Raw genomic sequence first — 23,799 nt, 5'->3', positions numbered from 1 at the left:
TAGTGTACTGAGGAATAATATTATGTTCATGTAGAAGACAGAAAGTAAGTTCTTTGCCATTTTATAATTGAAAGAATAGAGAGAACAATAAGATTCTTAATGAGTACTAATCAACATGATAACTTGACATTCCATTGAATGTGCAACAGTAACAATAGGTGTGGCAACAAGATTACGGTGATCTTTACACGTGAGATGTTGACATTTCTCGGAGAGGTACAAGTTGGAGAGGAAGAAGACATGACCCTGTCAGATTTAGGCAAAGTCATAATCATGGCTGTATATACATACAATCTTTCAATGCGATATTGCTACTTTCAAAGAAATAGAAGAATCCTGGCTAGATCACAGATTGCTCACACACTTTGGATGGTGTGCAACAAGATTTTGGTGATCCACACGTAAAAGAACAATTAACCGTGTATGTTTACTGTTCGACGCGTGAATGGGGACATAGTGATACTGAGTAGTTCTATGATATTTCACACATTTCAAATGGCACATAATCATCTCATACAAGTATCAAAAGCTACACAACACAAAATATCGTACTGCTCCAAGGAACAACATTTTTATATGTGAATTTTCTCATGTATTCAGTATACACGGTGTACTGAATAGAGTACAAATATATTACCAATTTTCCATGGAGAATGTTTATTGTTGTTTTGTGTGAGGCTTTCATGCCTGAAGCCCAGGATTTGTTTGTATCGTTGGGGATGCCGTAGATGGCGACTGGAGCTATCAATTGTCTTTTTACTGCATCCATTGGATTGTACAGCGCCATTTGCACCCTCAACCTGCATAGCATCATCAATCGTTGTTGCATCTCAGCCGAAAGATTCCTTCGAGCTGTTCAGACACTTGTTCACTGGGATGATGACGCTTCGCCTCCGTCATAAACGATGCGTCCTAGTCTGCTGGCATAATTGTTGCTTGGATGAAGCCTATCCTGTCAGTCATTTGTATAGCGTATGACCTAGCTGCCACCCTATCCTTGTTAGTTTACCGGGAATACCATACGCGCCCCTTTGCCAACCGAAGGGAGTATGGGAGTACCGGTAAAATATAGCCTCTACCAGGCTCCACAGGTCGCTGGAAAATGGTAGAAATTGGCCAAATAAGACAGAAAACACACCAAAGGAGTTAGATGGCTGAGGAGTACAGTTTGCGACCAGGCCGGTCAACACTCCTAGGCCAATTAACTACTACTAGGTTTTTATTCCTAACTTGGCCAGAGTCGCCTATCGGCCAGGCGGGAGTCTGGTAGAGACTAGGTAAACTAACCGGGATGGCAACTGAGCATCGTCCCCAGCACTGATGACCAATGACATTCTAGTCACCCTGCTGTTTTATGCCATGCAGTGTCTGTCCAGAGACTGTTGAGTTCATTGTTTGGACATCATATGGTAGAACTCCATGTAGTTGATGTGTCCGTCCCCGTCGATGTCTGCCTCGTCTATCATTTCGTCAACTTCCTCGTCGCTCAACTTCTCCCCGAGATTCGCCATCACTACCCTCAACTCTGATGCTGTGATGAAACCTGGAAAATACCACAAAGACCTGTTACACGGCGTGTCAGCATATATTAGTTCCTTGTTGCCGAGAACGTGCCATCGCCATAGCGCATCTGGATAAAGCTGCAATTAGAATAATCACAGAAGCAGTTTATTGCTCAGCCACACTGCCACGGCCCAACGAGCGAGGTGCGGGGATGTCTACCTAATTGGCACCGGGTTTCATCATCAAATAGAACTCGTCATAGTTTATGTGCCCGTCTCCGTCTATGTCTGCTTCATCTATCATCTCCTCCAGCTCCTCGTCACTGAGCTTCTCGCCGAGGTTTGCCATCACCACCCTCAGCTCGGAGGCGGTGATGAAACCTGCACGGAATAAAGGGGGAGAGGGGGGTGAGAAGGGGACACAACCATATCAAGGGATGTCATGATCACTTTGGGCATTGTTTCGTTTATATCAAGTTTGTACTTTTTTGGACACGGATGCTGCACAGACGTAGCCAGGGTACTATTCGGGTAACAGTTCGCTCCTATGTTCGCTTCTGGAATAACAGATAAGCGAATGTATATAACGTTAGTGTAAAGCTAAAAAGACGGAGCAAGAATCGTCTGTATATAGTGTATAATAAACGTCGGATTGAACTTTCCGGATGGTACCCACATGCCCAGGCTAGCACAGATGCATAAAAAGATGCAGACAATGTACTGACTGCAATGTTCATAGTCAGCGTTAAGAATATCACGTTTTCTTTCATGTCCTACGTGTCTAGCAATTAAAAGTTGCTCTAGTTATCGTGACTGTTACTGATACTGCGTTATTTATGGTGGCTTAGTTTCACAGCTGCCGACGCGACCTGTCTGTTCTGGGGTCATCGGACACGAATGTGGGGAACTCCGCAGATTGCCGGCGTGAGTCTGGTCAGAAATATATCCTAACGCCACAACAAGTAAATTTTATGGATGACATCCTCTGCAGACTGCAAAAATAGTGATTTATAGTGCATTATGAAGACACCTCGTTGGTAATTATAAATCACCTGGGACGCCTTTTTATTACAACTTTTTTTCACAGACCGTACAGATGACGTGTAACAATATGTCTGTATCAATAGACCAATGCCTAAATGGAAACTTAACCATAACAGCTTCAGACAGTGTGTATATACATACTAGCAACGTTAGAAGTATGGTTTGAAGCACATGTACAGTCTTCAAAGTGGCTTTTGCCCAGTTTAATCGTAAGCAATTGTCCTACAGTAGCCGGAAGGCAAAAATGTTGTCTTCGTTCTGGTGAAAGGCACGCACGCTAGAAACACACAGTACCTACTTTTGCCTTATGTTGGTATTTACATATGATTCCGGTAATATCAGATGAAGAATGATCGGTTGTAAAGTGTGTATATTTAATTTGGACACAAAACGAAAAGTTTTTTCTGAAAACTGTTTGTACGCTCAACGGTAGCAAAAGGTAAGAAAAATAACGTACTGGTTTCAATATCCTTCTAGTTTTCGCGAACAACTGTATATAATACATACAAATCGAAGTGTCTACATAACAAGTTTAAGAGAAATGCAGGGTATTTCGTCCAGATGTGAGCGCGCGGTATAGTTATACACACTTAATAGTTTCCGCCGGAGGGAAAATAATACCCTGCGTTGGCATTTTGAAATGTTCAGCGTAATGACTAACCGAACCACATGGAAGGCATCGGGACACTTTAAACAATCCGTACATCATATACATCAGTCCCATGCCTTAACTCACAATCCAAATCTTTTAAGAAAAAAGTTGAAGATGCATTGTCTATTGCAAGGATAGACTTAAGTAAAGAATAGTGATTATACAACGTCGAAAATTGTTTCATGTGTCAAGAGAGCCCCGGGCTAAGCTCTGAAAACCAAAAAGTGTCTATTGTTTCTCCTGGACATGCTTCGTGATCAAGTAGGTTATAAACATTCCCATGATGAACGATATCTACGACAACACTACCAACTGAGTACAGGGTCGGTGCACTGTTTGGTGGGGGGTAATTTGGGCAATACATAACGCCGCATGCGAGAATTCAAGGTCAACTTAAAAGAACACAAAAGAAAATCATTATCTGGACAACTAGAGATGGTAATTGAACTTTTTTTGGCACAAATGCATGCGTGCTTAAGTTGCTTTCAACGAATGTTTTCTCGTTGTTCCCCTGATTAGACAATTCATAGATCTGCTATGCTAATGAGTTGGTCATATCGCCATCGGTCAGCAGGTGAATTCCTTCAACAGCTTTGCCAACCTTCCCGTCCCACATGAGCACGGGCTGTTGTCGTTGGCGGATGTTCTCCTTAGACTTCTCTACAACACAGCGTTTATAGACGACGACGTCCCAGCATCACACCGGACAGTTCCAATCGGTAAGGAGATGGCTCTCTGTAAATGTTATGCCTTTCTTATCTCAAGGGGGACCTCTTGAGTCTTTTCTGTTTTGGTACCTGGTTCCGCTGATAGAATTTGGCGGGGGCGGTTCCATTAGTGTTGTCATGTGCCGTGCCGTACATCTTGGACAGTCCTTGAAACAACATGTTAAGATATCTTTTAGTTGTTTCCATAATAGATCGTGATGACAGTAGTCTAGTAAGAGATCGGCTCTTTTCATACAGAATATAAATGTGTGTTATCACCGCTACTTGACTCATGAAGGTATTCCATCTTTTAGCCATCGAAGTGTGCAGTGTTTTGATAGTCCCAACACATGAACGCAATGTGATAGCCCTGTCTTGTGCTTGAGATCAACACGTAAAAATTACACATCATGGATGTAGGCTTGTCAACTTTTCCGTCTGGTTCTTCCCGAAATTGTCTAAAATTTGACATCGGGCCAGCACTGTGCCTTTTGTGCATGTTTCAAATGAACCTCGGTTGAAGTTTGTTTGCGACAAAATGCAGGGAAATTAATGAAACGTAAAATTGTGCAATGACCTAGCTCAAGAGTCCATTTCACCTGAAGTTCTAAATGACGTGATATCTCTAATTCAGTCCGGGACTGCGTGGCAAACAAGAGAACCATCGCAGCCTTGGGTGACATCAGATAATTTCTTGGAAGGACTGGTCACACGGACCACACCACTGACCTCCACGTCATTTCCGTCCACATGTACACGACCCTGAGTCTCAGCACGTCTGTTCTTCAGCATGGCGAGTCCGTCAATCGTCAAGGTAGGTCATGTCGGGGGCTTTCAGCTTTCTCTCCTTTCACATTGCGTTAATGATTGCAAGCTTGTAAGATCTAACGTTAAATGTATTGTGGTACAGGGACTTGGGGCGCTTGGCATAGGTGTTGCAAAAGTATGTTTACTTATCTGGTTGATTGTAATTTTAACGACTACCAAATTGTTACCAAACTAGTGAGCCCAATGCTATTTCTGGCACTAAGTTAGAGATAATATGGAGAAATATTTGCGAGGTTTTCTGACGTATATCTTAAAGTAACAGTGGTGCTTACTTCTCAGCTGAAGTAACTACGGTGAGATAATTGGCCTGTAATTTGCAGCAGTTTTAATACTTGTCTACGTCCTTAGTAAATTGGATTGTCTGTCAACCCTTAACATGAAGACTGGTACAACACTTGTCTGCAAATTTAGAACATATGTGAGGAATATGGCAATATTGGACCAAAATAGAGAAAGATTTGATCTATTTCACAGTGCCAAAGAATAAGAAGCTAATAGGGGATTGTGGCCTTTGACCCAGTAACAATTTGTCATAACTCTTACTCACGCCAAAAGTTGACTGACCGGTTGTAGCGTGGTCACGTGTTTGACTACAGACACTAGCCACGGTGTTTCTGCTATCAGGACAACCTCTTCTGAACGGATTTATTTATTAGTGTCAGTCGTACCCTGTCCATATCACTTGTACGTGTTTATTGCCCACCATAGTATCTAGTCAGCCATGCGGTTAGTAATTATATAATTACATACTGAAGTAAAGTGGGTAAAGGCAAATGATGAGCAGTGCTAGTATATGACATTTTTTTATAAGTGCCTACATGTACAGCCATGATATTTTACAGTTAATGTTCCTTGACTACATGCAGTTGCCCTATATATTTACGATGAAACGTGTTCTATCTTGCAGATGTCCGCAATGGCGTTCATGGATATGAATCAGCTGAGGGTTGAGGGTGAGCGGTCGATGGCCCCTCGCACGGGTCAGTTCCAGAACACGCCGACCCTGCTGAGTCACTCTCACACCCACAGCGCCACGCTGATCACCTGTAGCGACTGCGACTTCCAGACCAACTCAGAGTTAGACTTCCTACGTCACGTCAGCACGCATAAAGTCAGGGTCCAAAACCCGGGGAATCGCGACGGCAGGACTGCAGCCTTTCCGTCGCCCTTGAAACGGATGCGAATGTCGTTGGAAGACGCCGAAAGGCGCTTTCAACTTCAACTCGGCATCGCGCATCCGGCCGCGGTCGTGCCGAAGCTTAGCCCCCAGGTCCCAGGTACTGAACAGACCAGCAGCATCCCCCTGGACTTGACGACCAAGCCGAGACGGAACGCGGACGAGGCACCGATAGATCTCCGGAAGTCCACACCACCACCAACTCCGGCCGTGCAGCGGACTGCACAGGTGGCGACCTCCTCAGGGCACGGCCAGAGTCCGGGTAACCAAAGCCCAGCGACAGCGGTCACTGTCTCTCAGCTTCCGGCAACTCAGCGCCACGTGATCGCCCCAGTCATGCCGCGGGCACCCCCTCCACTGATACAAGTCAGACGTAAGTCACCCACGTCTGGTGGCATACCCCGAGTGGAGCCAAGATCAACAGAACTACACGATTTGACACCTGGTAATTTTGCTATGGTCCTCCCAATCATGCAGCCACAATTGACCAACGGACAGGCCTTTCCCACTTGTAATGGTGAACAAATGAAGGTTTTCATCGCAAGCCAACCAAATCCACCAACGCTCATTCCTTCTCCAAATACAGAGCATTTGCCTCCTTCACAAGTTGGACCAGAGGCGTCATCTTGTCCTACCCAACCCACTCCAAGCAACAAAGCACAAAGGCGGATTCGTTGCCAACCAGGCAAACCAAGCGATGAGATGTCTACTGCTTCTCACCGGCAGCTGATCGCCCCACAAGACACCTGTGAGACGACGCGCTCTCAACAGGACAACGGCGACGCGACGCCATCTCAACAGGACAACGGCGACGCGACTGGTGCTAGCTACCACCGGCTCGGCCGAGTGCCGGAGTACCTGAGGGGTGGCACCTGGCACCCAAACCAGCCAGCCGCCGTGGAATACAGCGCCCCAGAAGCACGGGCGGAGCAAGAACCGTCTCCTCGCTCCTCACTGGAGCTCGCACGGATGTCCGCCATCTCCACCACCATCAAGCAGCAGCGGAAGAGACAGAAAGCCGTCCCGCAGAAACGCGGACCGAAACCCGGTCTCAAGCGATCGACAAGAAACCTGAGCCCAAGTTCTCAAATAGCAGAACAGCCAGACAAAAGACATCAGCATGGGATACAGACAAACGGACAGGATGAAGGGCAGAAAAAACGAAACCATCTGTATCAGATTGAGGTGGAACAGCATCAGAATCAAGAAAAACAGCCAGAACAAAATCAACTCCGTCAAGACAATGATGTGGAGGAGCAAACAGAAGACTTAACGGGAAGCCAAGGACAGAGCCAACCACTTGGCGATGCCGACCAGAAACAGGCAAACCTGGAGGCTATACCATGTCATGATGTCGGGAGCAAGCTGTGGTGGCAGCGGCTACAGGACCTGATGAACAAGATGGGAGACAAGCAGAAGCAAGACCCAAGCTTTGCAGAAAACTGGTTCAGGTCTCTGTTCCCGGCGCAGTACAAATGTTTTACCAGCAGTTCAACAGCGAATATTGAAATAGAAACATCAAGTGAACCGAAGAACGAAGAAACACCCAGCGATAGTGAACATACAAGCAGATCAACGATTGATTCTGACTACACCAGTATGGATGAGGTCGAAGATTTGGCTGGAAAAGTTTCAGTCCCCAGTCATCAGAGTGAAAGTAAAGAAGAAGCCACCACTCCACTTCAGGCAGAGTCAAAAGACGACGTCAATGCAAATAACGAAACCTCACGGACAGTCTTACCTGCTGAGAAGGCATTAGAGATGTCACCAGAAGAGCGAAAGGTTAAAGACCATAAAAGTGTCACGTCTCCAGAACCTGATCAAGTAAAATCAACAGCCTCTGCTCCAGGAGACACGGCCGAATCAAAGCAACACAGCAACACAATGGACAAGAAGGAGTCACCTAAGAAGGCGTTGAGTGCTCAGCCACTTAATGTCCATTTCTTCCGCTGCACGCCTTGCAACTTCTTCACCACGTCAAAGCAGAAGAAGCTTGCTCACATAAGAAAGCACCGAGAGAAGCTAGAGTGCTCCATCTGTCTGAAAGTATGCGAGGACAAGAAGTGTCTGGAAGACCACATGCACGAACACACCGGCCAGCGCATGCACAAGTGTCCACACGAATCCTGCACCTATCAGACAGTTTCGAGCTCTCGTCTGCAAAGCCACAAGAGGACCGCGCACAGTGACAACTGCTACCAGTGTCCTCATTGCGACTATAAAAGCAGTGTGCAGGGGAACATGAATCGACACGTCCGGAAGCACACGGACGAAAGGCCGTACAAATGCCCCCATTGTCCGTACGCCGCCCGAGTCAGCCACCATCTTCAAGAACACATGCAAAGGCACGCAGGAGAACGTCCATATAAGTGCGACTTGTGCAGCTTCGCCACCTTGAAGAAAACAGATCTCGACCGACATCAAAGATGCCACACCGGAGAAAAACCGTTCGCCTGTGACCTGTGCGCCTATCGGGCGCCTCAAAAACGCATGCTGGTGCGACACGTGCTGAAGATTCATCAGAAGCAGAGACCTCATCGCTGTCCACATTGCGACTTCGGCGCCTTCGACAAGAAGGACATCGTGGAGCACATGCGGCTGCACAGCGGAGAGAAGCCCTGGAAGTGTTCACAGTGTAGCTACACCACGACTCGGAAGCGCAACTTGCTCCGCCACGTCCGCGTGCACACAGGCGAGAAGCCGTACCAGTGTCGGGAATGCCCGTACGCGGCGGCCGATAGGAGGAATCTCTCCGACCACATCCGCACGCACACCGACGAGCGCCCGTTCCGCTGCACCATCTGCGGCTACGGCTCCAGAACGAAGGGACAACTCAGTCGCCACCTCAAACACCAGCACGAAGCCAAACCGTACAAGTGCCCCCACTGCCCATTCACTGCCACAGACGCAGAGCACGTCCACAAGCACATGCAGAGTCACCCTCACCAGCTATCAGAAGTCTACAGTAACCTCTTTAACCTGCTGGGCACGCGAGGTGAGAAGTCGGGGATCAACAACAGAGGATCCGGATCGAGTGATGGCGTCCCATCTCCAGCGGGGTCTCACCAGTCGGTGTCATCGCCTTCCCATTCATCTTCCGGTGCAAGTGACGATGGGAAGTGTCCAGAGGCGTCATGTGAAACCGTTCCACCAACTACTAGTTAAGATAGAACATTTCTTGGCACGAATGGGTTAAGCCTCCATTACAAAGATTGGCAGCCTTGCCAGATATCCCTTTTGGAAAGACTACGTACAGCACAGAACCCAGAGCAACAGGGTCGCATGAACTGAACAGTACAGTATCACGACCAGTATAGTGTATGGAAATAATCAATTGTCAATCAAATCAACACTCTTGAAAATGATTCAAAAATGAAAATAGAAATATTAATTTATGTAAGAATGTATGATAGGATTCTTTGGTCAATGTTATGATATGTAAGGTTTTGGGATAATTGTTTATTCATGTACATGTAATTTGGGTCAAAGTCAGTATTTATGGCAAAGAGAAAGATTATTATATAGATATTGTAACACGTTGTCTCCATGTAATGAGGAACACTCAGATGCCTGACATTAATGGGGACAAGGGTGACATTAATGGGATTTGTGTCCATTTTTTTGTTTCTATAATCTAATTGATGTACATACCATGGTAGCCATGTTTATTGACCTGTTGATAGTAGAAACTTAAAACAGAGCCACCGATGTTTATGACTATGTAAAAAAGGAGTAATAAGCGGGGTACCGAGAATGCTTTGATGTGTACATCATATTGCTTTTTCTAATCTAGTGTGAGAAGATTCCGTGGGTACATTTTAGTTGGAGTTGTTTGTATGTTAGGTGATGATACAATCTTTAATAAAAAATGGGCTGATGGAATTTTGAAACGTTTTGTTATGCATTGATTTCCAACATACAAGCTTGTAAAGAAGTCGACAGAATTGTATGGTCTTGTTTGGAAGGACAAATGACGTAGGGACGTAGCGCAAGTTCACTTTTATCCGCGGAGTAACCTATATACGTTATTTTTAGATACCGGGTATTTTGTCAACTAATGGAGGTTTCAAACTGCAATATTTCAATACGCTAATAATTAGTTAATCTCAGCTTGAAACCACGTGCACCGTCCATCGACTTCATATATCTAGATAACACGTTTTTAAAACAGCGGATATAGATTACCCGATTGTCGTTGATAATGACCTCTCACGTAGCGTCAGAAAAGATAAGATTACAACCAAGACCAAATTATTAAAAAAACACCTCAAACCTCCATGCAAACACCACAAAACTACTTTGATGAGTCTTAATTTTCTAAGAAGATGCCCTACCGTTGCCGTCTTTATCAAAGACCCTGAAGGCCTCTCTGATCTCCTTTTCGTTGTCTTGTTCCCGTTGTTTTCGCGCCATAACCATGAGGAATTCTGGGAAGTCGATGCAACCGCTACCGTCCGCGTCCATCTCACTGATCATGTCCTGCAAGACCGGAACCGGAAATAGGAAAAATAAGCCACTGTAAACAAACAATTGCATTATACCTGTTCTATATATAACATATGTGTCATATAGTTCCATATCTGTTCGTACCGTAAATATTAACCCCTGGGCATCACCAGGTACAAAGAACCAAGTTGGTATTTAAAGGCAAGAACTCAGGATATCCACGTATATACTGATGCTAATATGGAAAATACAGGAAAAGTCGATGCCTTCATACATTTTGAGAGCAAGATATCCGGGAACATCAGTTACTCTTCAAAAGGGACTTTCTTACAGCCCGATGACACTATGGCGTAATATTCATTCAGCATAGTTTTAAGTGCACAAAGTTATATTTTTGTCTACCCGCGTTGAAAATAGACAGTAATGTTGTGTAATGCATATGTCTATCAAAGAAACATGTGTTCAATTGATTTATCAACCCGGCGAGACTATTAACGGGTAGCCTGCCATCCAGCCGTGTAACGTTATATCGTATGTCCGTTCCCCAATGGCTGGATATCGGGCCAGACTAAACTTTACACCACAGGGACGGGTGAAAACCAAGAAACTGTGAGTTAATCCTGACGTATGGCCCAATACATTCCGCAGTAGTTGTTGATGTTCTACAGCAGATCCAGTGAATGGTCTCTTGCACGCTACAGTCACTGACCGCTTTAGGACCTATTGACCTGCAAGTTGTTATCGTACTGACCAGGACCACATAGCGACCATTGCCGCGGTGCTAATCATATTTACTACGCGCATGCCCAGAATATGTCACACGATGATGGGTAGTCACAGCATCACGAGGGATCGTCCAATGTTTAGTGTTCTCCGCTTACCGATATTTGTCGGAAGCAAATGATTAACGGAACAGTTGTAGAGTGACATGTGGGGCAGAACTGCTTACATTGCTTTTCGATGAACTTCGTAAAACGATGCCATCCATAAATCTATAGGTAAGGGTATAGATAAGGAAAAGAGCGTACATTACAAGGGTGTTCAATAAGTGTACGTCTTCACCAAGATTCAAGGGGCACATCTCAAATTTAGGGCCATAGCTATGAAGAATGGCGCTCTTTACGACTACACACCACAACACATTGACATGATCATAACTCTTTGTAGGCGAAAATTGTCATGTTGGGTGAGAGAGAAGGAAAAACCACGGACAACTTAGCTGGAACCTGAGGTACGCTGGTCAAGTGTAGAGCTCCCCTTGCTCTGTCACCTACCTACTTCTTTCTGGCTAAGATACGGAATGATTCCTTATTAAACATGTTGACAACGTCTTGGTAAATTTCAAGGCAAAAAGAACACAAAAAACGACCCGCACAGCCCTTCGATAGTCTTAACTAACCCGTGTTTTTGTCGCCCATTGACTTAAAAGTGACCCGCAAAGTAATGACCACAATGACTTGAGTTTTGACTGATATTCATGAAAGGCTTCATACCTTTACACCCCGATATCTGAGTTGTGCCCATTACGAAAAAATATCGGGTGGAGGACAAAATATGATGTAGGATCATAACTTGAAAGTTCATCTGTGTTGGTAGAAGACAATCTGTAAATGTTGAAAACTTTTTCAGAACGTAGGACCATAAATTACATTACGGATCACTTTGGTCCCGTCCTAAGTCTGAAACTTCTTCTGTAACCGACTATACTCAAATACTCTCAATGAAAGACCATGTGTACCATATGACTAGGTCAGATAGCCAAAGTAGTTGTCACTGTAGCGGTATTGCTATGACTGATATGAGTTCCATGAAAATTGATCATGTAGCCCGTCCGTTAAATTTCTCTCCTGGAGAACAAAATATAGTCCGCGTTCTTCGACACCGAGTGTTATAAAAGTCCGCTCTTATCATGTTGTTAAGTGTAAACTTGATGCGATAAAGTTTAGCATTGAGATAACTACGTACGTTATGAACGTAACAGAACGGCTGGCGCTGAATGATTTGCCATCACAGATGTTAGCTTGTACAACCCTACAGTATCTAAAATTCGTCGCAACTTCAATTGTATGGCATGAACGAGTGCAAAACAGCAATAAGATGCGTCGAAAAAAAATTATCCACACAACCATGTTATTACCTGAATCTCTGGAAACGTTAAATCACGACCCAGCGTTCGAATGACGTCCTCTAGTTCCTTTGTGGTAATACAGCCGCTGCCATCCTTGTCGAACAGAGAAAACACTTGCATCAACTCCGCAATCTGCTCTTCTGACAGAATATCCGACATCTTGTGTCCGCTGATACTCTTGCTGCCGGCTGTTTTCAAGTCCACTCTTTGGAAAGTTTGCTGAGTTCTGGCGATAGGAAATGTTGAAGTAACTAACTGCTGTGTGCGTGTTCGAGGTCTGACTAAAGCAGGACGAATTTTGGACCCAGATGAGTAACTCGAGGTGGTCAGTAGAATGACGGACATGCTGGCCTTGTGGTCTCAGCTGTCCCTCGGGTCATCAGCCTGTCGCCTCCTGTAACGGACACCGTGGTTTATGCCATGACTATCACGGCCATCCTGTAAACAATCGCCTGTCGTCAGCTTAGAACCATTCCTTTCGAAAGGTTACTTGAGGTTTCCGCTTCCTCGACTCATAAGTAACTAGTACTCTCCCTATAGTCTGTAAAAATGAATGTGTCCGACAAATTAAGTGAAGTTGGTTGGTTGCAAAATAGTACAACAGAGATCGGAACATTTCCGGTGTGATAAGTACGTTCATGATTCATGTCCAGGTCCTGACGTCTTCTGAGAATGGATCCGGCGTCCTTGGCGCAAGTTCCAGGCCAGCGAGAGCTTTAATAGTAGGGTTTTAGATTCATTTATAGACAGTCGTTGTCAATACCATTGGCAGGAGTTAAGAGTTTTAGCTGGAAACTGCAAAAAGATAAACAGTTTTTCTGAACCAAACATCAATGACATCAATTGGAAAATAACTCTATAAAGAGATAATTCATTGAACGCGAAAGCAATATGACATGTAGACCAGACATACCAAAAAAAGTAGAATATAATACATATGGTATTGCATCACCCTCTAAAGACTTAATGTATGATTTAGGGCACTTTGAAGGTTGAAGGTCAATGACCTTGTGTACGAGAACGTTTAAGGCAACAGGTTCCGCGTGCGTTTGCTTTGATAATGGCAACATGACTGGAAAAATCTATCTATCGTACCCCATCTGTGCGTGTCAATATGCGTCACCGCTGTTGTGATAGCGGCATGCAAGAGTCCTTAGTGCACTATAGCCACATCCACATCATGACAAGTATCCAATAAATTAACTTCACCATGGGAACTCCGAAAGAGATTGCAGAGTTTGTGTGCTAAATCCCCCAGGATTAGTGCCCTTCGGTGCTTTATGACATACCAGGAAGCTAAAGCTATTTTCTCTGACATATGTGTGGCCTCCACCAACATGCTGATATATCGATACTTCGTAGACATTCATGTAGGTAATTCATTGTATACACTTGTTCAAGTGTTCACATATATATCTGTAGCAGCCTTACGGAAATCGCTGTAATTTTGTTGTGTCAGTAAAGATACGTATCAACACTACATTTATCCGCCGGACAGACAGCGTGTTTGGTAGATCTCTAGTGCAGCACCTTCAGTTTATTTACAGAAGAGTTTACACATGTGGGGGTGGGGCGGATTGGGAGGCACTGCATTGGAGATATCTTTAGCCTAAAGGCTTTAGCCGTATGTTTTACTGGTGGTGGTTATATGTGACCGGGCGGAATTATGGTAGCAGACATGAAGCCCTGTGAAACAGTCTGTTTTTTTAACTTAAGAGGGGAGAGGATTTAGATAGATTTTATGAGGTTGTATTCCAGTAGCGATGGTTTGCGTCACTGGCAATGTAGCCCTGCTATTTGAGTACATCCTGCTAGGCGGCGATGTCAACTAGACCACTGGAAAGAACATCGCGAGTGCGCATCACTCATGGAAGACGTTCCGTCTGATGAATATATTGACTGTTGGTAGCAGCACACGTTTGTCCTTATGTTTTTCCACAATCAAGATTGAAGATATTAAAGAAGAAACTAAGGAGTTCCATGGCCTCATACCTTCACAAATGATGTTTACCTTTAAAACTGACGCATTTAGTATTCTTAGGTTTCCTTTGATTATGGAAATACGATCGTTATTCGCATAAATCAGTTAATGATGTTCTCTACCCAAGTAACACAAGTTGGCCAAAATAAGTAAGTTTTAACTAATCAAAGAAGGTTATTGTACCATTTTCTCATTGATTATGCAAATTGCGCGTATACGTCATGAGTTGCTTGTTATGAGTCTAATGAATTCCAAACGCTACAAGTATGAAATTCCTGACATAGACCACCGTGCTATTATTGTATTTTGTCATTAATCATGCAAATGAAGTTTTAATTTGTATGATTGATATCAATTGGTGCTCCTCTCTTTTTCTTTTTAAGTACATATCATTGAAATTCCTATCACGGAACGCAACGGATTTGTCATTAATTTCGCTAGTTAGCCCCTTATTTGCATAATCAGCATCAAATTATGTCAATTGATACTTCATTACTCTATGTATCAAACAAAAGCTAAGAAAATCAGTCAATCCCTTCTTCAATTATTATCCTTCAAAGTCTCAAACAGAATTATCCTCTGGAACAGGTTTGATTTGCCCCCTTCATAATTGGATTCAGTTGAACATAGCCGAATAGTGGCAAATGAACGTGCTTCACATAGATATGGATCTATATTACCTGCCAACAAAAATGCCTATATGGTGCTTTTAGTGGGTGTGTAATTTCAAGACGTTTAATTTGTAGTCAGTAGTAGGAAACTGCGCTTGTGAAGTGTTTTCAGCCCCGACGTCACGACGCCAAAGCAATTATTATTTCAATAGACAGAACATCCTAATTGACGATATCTGAAGTTTTCGCTTTTGTTCTGTGTCCAATCCACGACGTTTGATTCGATTAGAGCCTCCTCCGCTCGCATACTTCAGGACGAAAATCCTCTCAGCTTGTAGTTTGGGGAGAGTGCAGCCGTGAAGTGTAAGCTACTTGCAGTCTGGTGACGTCAAACATTACTGTTGTAATGACAGCAGGATAGGCCACATTATCGCCGATAATCTTCTGCCATCACTTACTACCCTCTTGATATTCAATCTCGTCGTTTCACATTCTTGTCGAGATTATTTTGGAAAAGGAATAACGTTTTGTTGAATGTTCTTATCACCAATGCTAATAAAACAACGTGACAAGCATCAAATGTACGTTTTCTGAATTACCGCTGTAGAATAGTGCCGAATTCCCGAGAGGATGTGCTATTTTTGTTCCCTTTGTGGTGATAAATCAACTAGTGAAAACTCATCTTCATAGCGTTTCAACTTAACGTTCTGTCTGACCAACTGAACCAGTCACTGACCCTGTTTTGTGGTTAGAAGTAATCAATATTCCATTACAATACCGAATTCAGAATGGAGTGTTTAGCTCACTTTTATTCCAGTAATTGTCTATGCTGAAAATGGCATTGTCAGAACAAACTGTAGAGTGTTGTTGAATGCAGAGTCATAACTAGGTATTATATTTTCTTTGATGTTCTAATAGTTCTCTGTGGGTGCATTCATATTTCTATATTTGTCGTCTGAGCTCTGCATAAGGAAGGCTATTGAACTACGTGTCCAGCAGAGATAGAAATAGAATCCGCAATGTCAAGTACAGACTGGGCTAGATTTCCCCGCAGCTGCGGGAACATGCGAGGATGTTATGATATACGACGGGTTGTTATGATAAATGATTCCAACGATAATTAATGTGTTATTTTAATGAATGTTTGACATTCGCATGTACCTGTACAATATCTGCACTGCATCGTGAAGAAAAGTTTGGAAATCAGTTAGCAATTCTCATTCACTATGAATACAGACGGATATCTATGATAGTCTGAGATGATGACAAAATATCACTGTGACATCTATTACCCTTTCGTATCCCGTATAATCCTTATTTGAGATGCCTAGCGGCAAATTGGAACATAGGATAGTCATCTGTATGCACCTCTAAGGATTTTCGTTTGCTGTGTCGGTGTGAGTAGGGTTACGTATTGTGTCCAAGAACAGCCAATCTGTGTTAGTTTTACTGTTGTTATTTGTTATACTTTTTCAGAAGAATTACCTGAAGCTCAGGCGTTGATATTGCTAATCCTAATCCTCTGAGAACGTCCCCGAGTTCTGCCGTCGTGATCACCCCACTGCCGTCCTTATCAAACAACGAGAACACCTCCTTATACTCGGCTATCTGTTCCTCTGACAGCACAGTCGGGTCCGCCATTGCTGCCGAGGTTTTATTGTGTCATGTGAATGACTGATGATGTGGAAGGTTACATGTATATGAGGGGCACATCATGTTGTAAAAGACGTGGGCAGTGCTAGGGTTGCGGCGGACGTGCCCCTTCGCTTCTAGTGTTTCATGAAAGTAGGAAATTAAATAGCCTTTATTTGATGCAGGAAGACATCGTACAGCTAGCTAGGCCGGTAGATCTTGTGGAGAGGAGTAAGAGTTTGGTTAACAGTTCTGGTTATTTGTCTGCTACGTATGTTACCATGTTTGGTTTGGAAAGCAAACAATGCTTAACAAAAAATCTACCAGCCTCTACCACAATCCCTGGGTTGCTAGAATAACAGCAGAATTTGGCCATTTGTTATTCGGCCCAAGAGCTACCTACCACTCAAAACTGACGACCGCAGCATCCAGAAAACAAGAGATTCAAACCTGAAGATCTGTTGCAGTACCTTAGAAAGCCGCTATGGGCTATCATTGAATGTACCCCTACTCACCTTCCAAATATCATCACGATCCCATCTATTGCTTCTTGAGTTATGCTGCTCACAGAGACACGGACACACTGACAGACAGACAGACAGACAAAAAATGGAAAATATAACCTTCTTGGTGAAGGTAAAAACAACAACTTATGATTCGTTCTAAGTATTTAGTGCTTAATACTCACAGGGCAGAGGTAATAGACGGTCGTGTGTGTCTAAAATTTGTGTAATATCCGGTGAAAAGTTTTCCTATGCATTGACTATAACATAGAAACACAAGTTTAGATGTAGATGATTCGTTCGTTTTCTCAAATATGGAATAAAACTAGCCGCTTATCGAAAAAAGCATGCATATGGGTCCTTCCCGGTGCGTGTGATTAAAAAAGAATATTCAGGCCTAAATTGAATAGTTGCTATCAGCCTGCTTCGCAGATTGAGTCTGTAATTCGAGCTTGCCTAGGCTTGATGGCTCTGACATAGGGAGAAGTTATGCTGCTACAGTGAGCGTTAGTTGTATAGTGCCATGTAGCCTTAAGTGAACAAACTTGTTACAAGTCCCTTTCGGTTCCAAAAACCAAAGTTCAACATTAAAATTCGTTAAGCGTATTTTCTGCACCTTAACTACGTAAGGCTTAGGTCTAAGATGCACCGGTGCCCGTCAGGGATGTAGTCACAGTCGAGCTCCGAAGCCACAAACTTGCCCCGGTGGACTGCCGGCTACCAGGGGGTACCCAGCGGTTTCCCCACGGGTAGGTCACGGCGTCTATTTGTTACCGTGTTCCGGGTTCATTAAAGGTTTCCAACTCAACCCGGTGCCCGGCCGGGCACCAAAATACCACGAGAGCCGCAAGGTGTCCCACGAGAGCACGTAGGGGTCACAACCGAAAGTTCCAAAAACAGCCCGTGAACTGCACGGCAGGGCCGGCCCTTTTCCCATTGGGACCTTAGCCTTGACCTTCACCGAGACCCTAAAACACTACAGTGGCAGTGAAGTCAAACCTCCCCATTAGTTTCTCCATTATTCAGGCTCTTCACGTTCGTAATGTAGCCGAGGGTCCTCTCTTAAGTGGCTTTAGAACAAGTGATTTATTGATGTACTTGCCGCTACTGTCAAGGGCACTAACGACTGGCTGATCATTTTATGCCCGCGTCACAAAACATCGATCGACTGACAAGTCTGCGAATATTGAAATGACATTTTAGCCCAGCCTCTACCAGAGTTCACTTCACCTCACCTCAGGGTTCACATGTCGCTGGAAAAGTAGAAATTGGCCAGATAGCAGATAACACGCCTGAGGAGTTGGCCGGCTAAAACTTCAGTTCGCGACACATATGTATATTTGGACCAATTTCGACTATTCCATTGACATGTGGGGTCTGGTAGAGGCTAATGTTTGCCAGTAATACGCCTGGTGTTCTCTCGTTTATCGCACGATTTTTACAGATCGGCCAATGTTCACAGGGCCCGGAGCCACTTACAATACGGTGGAGAAGACTGTAAGGCGAAAAAGCGAAAGCAAGTCGTCTGCATTACAGGCCGACATGGACTGTCAACAACCACGGCGACCATTTCGGCTACGAGTGAGACACACAGAATTCATCTACAGTTAAGCTTTCTCACCACAGCCCCCACCGTTGTCTATTCATCAAAATCCGTTATCATATATATGAATTTATATATATATAAACATGTCATCCACATTATACGTTCACGGCACCGTGATCCAAAAGGTTCATGGTACCTACCAATAGAGGAGAGGGTCGATCAAAATGTTATGGGCCGTCACTCGAAATAAATAAAGGACTGAGTTATATTTCGGGCATATCTGTATCGACATCCGACAATTTTCAAATTACGTTGTCTTCATTTTGCAAGCTGTAAGTTATCTCACAGGTGGCGCATGCGCACTACTGAACAAGAGTAGGTGAGAGGTGAGATGGGCAGAGAAGATTCCAGAACAGAGGCCAGGGCTTTGTGGATCATTTCTGGTGCTCCATGTTACAATCAATAAAGCTGCAAAGATATTGTCAGAATACTCGGTCTGGGTTTTTCCTGTACGTCAATCGGGAACGGAAGACGGTTTCTGTCTTTAAGCAGGGCACGGAGGGTTCTGAAGTTTAAGCCACACTCCCATGGGGCCGTTCGTTCACTTGTGTTCCCATCTAAAACCTATTACCTAATTATATTCAAAAACGCCGTTTACGACAAAATGACGACAATTACCTTGATGGATATTGGTAGAAGGTTTCGCATCATACCATGGGTTATGCCTCTTCGTTCCGAGTTAGGCCCACAATTTAATTCTCTTACGAATGAGAAATGTCTTTTCATGACACAGATGTTTGGGCTAGACACATTATTGAATGTAAACGTTGAGATGGGTTCCTAACCTTACAATCTATCCTGCCAACATTTTATCATCGGAGCACACTAAAATTCATTTATCCGAGAAGAGTAACGCCGCAGACTGTTGTTACTTCAACTCAAGGTTATCACTTAACGTTAGGGGACAGCCACGTTACATCAATGGATTTTACATCCACCAACATGAAATATGAGATAGACTATTCTATTGTCATTTCAATTTAGGCACAACTCTACGTCCTTGCAGGAATATCGAGTTATGCTGAGAATTCAATTGGGATGTTGTGTGGTTAATTGAAGTACCATTTATTGATATCATATTGCGCATTTGGGTTGTCACGGCCCGTCCATTTGCATTGGTCTCCCATAACATTTGAGTCACGTAAACAATCTCACTGTGGCTGTAGCTAGAGAAAAGACATACATTTCTCTCTACTTGAGCCATAATGTACAAGCCGTGGAATTGAACAAATCGACGTTTGAGACAATGATTTTCCGGAAAGCATTTGCAGCGAAACAAATGTTTTATATGAAATGCAATTCTATCTCTACATGTACAACTGGATAAAAAAACGGAGATTTACTTTCGGACGTTTCGAGTGACATCCATTGCTGTTCTACGGCGTCACTAGAATAAACTGGTAGAACAATTCAATACTAGGACAGCTAACTAGAAAAATGGTTGAAAATGTCAATTTAGTAACTCCTAGGGAATGTTGAATATCGTTTACCATACCTGGATGTCTAACCTTCATAAACGAATTAGTCACAGTGTTCCAAGAATACCCGTACGGGTGAGTATGGTTCAGCACATGTCTCGGCACATACACATTACATTTCTAACAGACAAATGGGCTTCATTGAAATCTATGGCTGACCCGGCCAGCCAGTCAGAATAACCGCTTGTTATACCATATAAACAGGGTCCTAAATTCTGCGCTAAATAAAAACTTGGCACGTTTGTTGAACTACTCTCAACACATGATGTCGATGTCTTTAAAATCATGCATGTTACATAAGACTAACATGTACATTTCTTGGCTCTCTGCAGCGATGTGTGTTCTTGGCGAAAAGGCCTTATCTTTTAATCAAAACCACACAACACAACACAATACATCACGACATAATCATAGTACACAGCCATCAGAAAAGCTCTTAACCCATGAAGCATTAAAACATTTGATATCATTGTCACACGTCCTGCTTGTCGGAGGAATAAACTGTTTGCGTTGTCGTCTGCATGGAAGCTATCATATGTGAGTTCGCTCAGTCCAACAAAAAGTTGAATTCTTAGGCAGATGCATTTGAGATGCAGTAAGAGCATTTTCTTAGTTTCCAACATGTCCAACGACGTAATAAAGATAACGTTATATCATCAATCATTTTCCTTATGGAAGCAGCTATAACCAATCCGAACTAAATGCATTAGAGGTATCCTAATTACTGTAGAGGAAGGGATGATTGAATTGTACCACTCAATTGATTACATAAAGTCAAAAGATCGGCTTAAGGTAACAATGTTTAAATCCAACTTATATATCAGCGTCATATTGAATAAGAACTTTTCCCTGAGTGAACTGACATGAACAATATTGTTTTTCACAGTGATGGGCATAGACTCCATACACTTTACAAGTCATTACAACAATGCTTATAGTGATGCCGTATCATCCTCCTACGCAGGGACATCTAACAGCCAAACTGCCTGTCTGGATCCAGACAGGCAGTTTGGCTGTTGGATGTCCCTGCGTAGGAGGATGTGCCGTATCTGCATGTTTGGAAGATGTCTGAATCCACTGGCGAATGTGGTCCCCTTTGCTTGCACATAAATCTAGTCTATGGTAAGTCTATTAGCCGTTGAGTCGAACTGGGTAGCAATTTAGGAGTAATTAATAGGCCCCATTTCTTTATAATCATATCCCCTAAGGTTTCTAATCAGTATCCAGATTGTGGAGGAGTTGCCGGTAGCGGGCCCAGGTGCACAGAATGTACCCACAGAATAAGATTAGTATTCATAACGGCTTGAATTAAAGAAGTTGTTTTGCCGGATATTCCTATCCCTAAGCAATGACATTACTCTCTGTCATGCTGCTTTAATGAATGTTCTTGGGCTATGGGACGATTGTATAGAAATTGAAATTGCTTGCTGTTTTTATTTCAGAACCAAAAATGTTGGGATTCTGGACACCTGGCTGCCTTTTTAACGTGTGATGTCAGAGTTTCCTGGAACTTATACCCTGATGTAGAGGGCCTCCTTCCATTCCTTAAACTGTCAAATATCTAGGACATTGACTTCTGACACCTTTCGCTTCATCTTGTGATTCCAGGAGCTGGCATCAAAGTTATTGATAAAGTTGGACTGATCCTAGTTTGTAACTGGTATCTGCTTTTTGTAACGACTGTGCGTGTTATGTGTGTACCTTTAGACTGGGAAGATCTTTAAGGTTTTGAAAGAAATGTTGAAATAGTACGTAATACTTTGTAAGACCACGATTGACGTTAACCGTACAATAGGAAAGTTCCAGAGTTCAGTATTCTATGAATGCTAATCAGGAGCTACTGTTATTATTCCAGAGCATTAAGTACGGAGGTAAGAAACCTTCCATATGTGTGGAAATGCTTGAAATCAACGTTTGATATCGGTCTTTTGTCATTGCTGTAATATGTAGTGTATATTCTACTTGGGACTTCATTCAAGGGCAAAGAAAGTGGGAGAAAAACAAAACTCTACTCTCCCGAGGAGTGCACACTCAAAATACCATTTCAATCTCACAGGAAAGGCCCGGAGTGTTCTTGTGTGAGAATTGCTCAGTAGTTCAATGCGTTTGATTGCTTTTCTACCTCATCTCCTGCGTATATAGGAGGGTATACGTAGTGCTTTGTGTTCAACGGTCTTATCAAGGGCTCTAATGTAAAAGCCTACTTACCACTGACTCTTGATAGTGGCTTTTCCATTATTTGTACACGTACGCATTAACTCACGTTTGGACATGTCTTTCACAGTCACCAGTGCTGTCCTTGGTACTGACCCTGGTGCTCTAATGTTGTTGAGTGTAGCGATGTATCACCCTACGTTAGATGCACATAGGGCTATCATTTATGATTTGTTCTGGTGTAGATCTTTTTTCACCTCGGTGGGTACTGCTAAATAGTCTGTTTAGAGAGATTTGGTTTGCATTGGAGAGCCAAATCTGGGAAACAATTCATAATTTCTAAAACAATGTCAGGAAAATGACACAGCAAACAGCGTCTCCCGCAAGAAACGAACTGCGATTTCAGTCCCACCAAAGACTCCATGTCCATGCACTTTATTGACATGCCTTCGTCTACTTTGAGAGGTCAAAGGAAGATTATTTGCCAACTTCTTCCTCTCCAGGCTCTATACTATGCTGACTGGAGGGAATTACATAAGAGAGTTACTACTTCGCTCACTTAATCCACTTGCACATCTGTGTGCGCCGAGAAAACCAGATTACCTGCCACCTTACTTCTCTCCCCCTGACGTCGGGCTTGGACCAGCGTTAACGTTAATGCCAGTCACACTGGTAGAATAGAAAAACAGTTTCAGATGTTTTTTTATATTAACTTTCAGATATAAAGTTTAGCAATTTTTTCTATAACTTCAGATATTATTTACACGAGTCACATGTCCCTAGGACACGTGCTCAGAGCAATCACCACTCCTGACGAAGGTCGACGAATGTGCGACCAAAAATTGTTATTTGTTGTGTTGAAAGGCAGCTAAAATAATATGGACACAGATGAACTTCCATGCTAACTTTACATATTGCTATCATCTGACACATAACTAAAACTTTTGAAATAATTTCTATCGGTGATATGACAGGATTTGAACCAGGGGCCATTTGGTTCTGAGTCTAACACTCTGCCGTTGCGCCACACGACCCCACCACTAGCTATTTTTAATTCCAATCTTTCCTATACAGGATGTACAGAGTACAGGGGATGAATTATGTATAATCCATCTACCCCTAATGATAACATAAATGTGGATGACCTACATTCAAGTATTGGATAACGATGCCACATGAGGACCGCCGCAGTTGGTTTCTTGAGATTAGGTAGGCCCAAAAGTTAATTGATGCGTACTCGTGTATGATATCATCATCAGTGGGTTTCTTGAGACTAGTTAGGCCCAAAAGTTAATTGATGCGTACTCGTGTATGATATTATCATTCTACAATGAACCATTGGAGAATATA

The 23,799-nt window shown here is 43.3% G+C and overlaps 2 protein-coding genes across 7 annotated transcripts; one reads left to right on the top strand and one right to left on the bottom strand.

The window, feature by feature from the left end:
* Positions 1-45: 45 nt before the first annotated feature.
* Positions 46-16,761, bottom strand: LOC118418822 (calmodulin-A-like). 4 transcript variants are annotated; one of them, XM_035824881.1, is made up of 4 exons: positions 16,562-16,761; positions 10,245-10,389; positions 1,723-1,883; positions 1,403-1,543 (listed from the first exon to the last, which is right to left on the bottom strand). In XM_035824881.1, exons 1-3 carry the CDS (start codon positions 16,715-16,717, stop codon positions 1,723-1,725), a joined length of 462 nt encoding a protein of 153 aa, XP_035680774.1. In that variant the 5' UTR covers positions 16,718-16,761; the 3' UTR covers positions 1,403-1,543. The 4 variants fall into 4 exon arrangements, with proteins under 4 accessions (XP_035680773.1, XP_035680775.1, XP_035680774.1 ...); XM_035824879.1 differs by lacking the exon at positions 16,562-16,761 and adding an exon at positions 12,494-12,876; XM_035824880.1 differs by lacking the exons at positions 1,723-1,883; positions 16,562-16,761 and adding an exon at positions 12,494-12,833 and having other exon boundaries at positions 46-1,543.
* On the top strand, positions 2,987-9,800 carry LOC118418819 (zinc finger protein 184-like). 3 transcript variants are annotated; one of them, XM_035824874.1, is made up of 4 exons: positions 2,987-3,917; positions 4,540-4,719; positions 5,641-6,681; positions 6,712-9,800. In XM_035824874.1, the coding sequence occupies exons 2-4, from the start codon at positions 4,696-4,698 to the stop codon at positions 9,073-9,075; spliced, it is 3,429 nt and encodes a 1,142-aa protein (XP_035680767.1). In that variant the 5' UTR covers positions 2,987-3,917; positions 4,540-4,695; the 3' UTR covers positions 9,076-9,800. The 3 variants fall into 3 exon arrangements, with proteins under 3 accessions (XP_035680767.1, XP_035680765.1, XP_035680766.1); XM_035824872.1 differs by having other exon boundaries at positions 2,988-3,917; positions 5,641-9,800; XM_035824873.1 differs by lacking the exons at positions 2,987-3,917; positions 4,540-4,719 and adding an exon at positions 5,312-5,459 and having other exon boundaries at positions 5,641-9,800.
* Positions 16,762-23,799: the final 7,038 nt, after the last annotated feature.

The sequence above is a fragment of the Branchiostoma floridae genome, chromosome 7, assembly GCF_000003815.2.
Source record: "Branchiostoma floridae strain S238N-H82 chromosome 7, Bfl_VNyyK, whole genome shotgun sequence".
NCBI lineage: Eukaryota > Metazoa > Chordata > Leptocardii > Amphioxiformes > Branchiostomatidae > Branchiostoma > Branchiostoma floridae.
Note: the sequence above shows the minus strand (reverse complement) of the source record. Positions and strands in the feature narration are given on the sequence as shown.

Bases quoted from the DNA above. Each gene is read 5' to 3' on its own strand.
- LOC118418819 (XM_035824872.1), top strand. From the start codon at position 4,696: ATGGCGAGTCCGTCAATCGTCAAG. The intron at 4,720-5,640 runs GTAGGTCATGTC...TCTATCTTGCAG, and splicing joins CGAGTCCGTCAATCGTCAAG to ATGTCCGCAATGGCGTTCAT.
- LOC118418822 (XM_035824879.1), bottom strand. From the start codon at position 12,829: ATGTCCGTCATTCTACTGACCACCTCGAGTTACTCATCTGGGTCCAAA. The intron at 10,390-12,493 runs GTAATAACATGG...CCGGTCTTGCAG, and splicing joins TAACGTTTCCAGAGATTCAG to GACATGATCAGTGAGATGGA. The intron at 1,884-10,244 runs GTAGGGCATCTT...TATTCCGTGCAG, and splicing joins CTTTGATAAAGACGGCAACG to GTTTCATCACCGCCTCCGAG.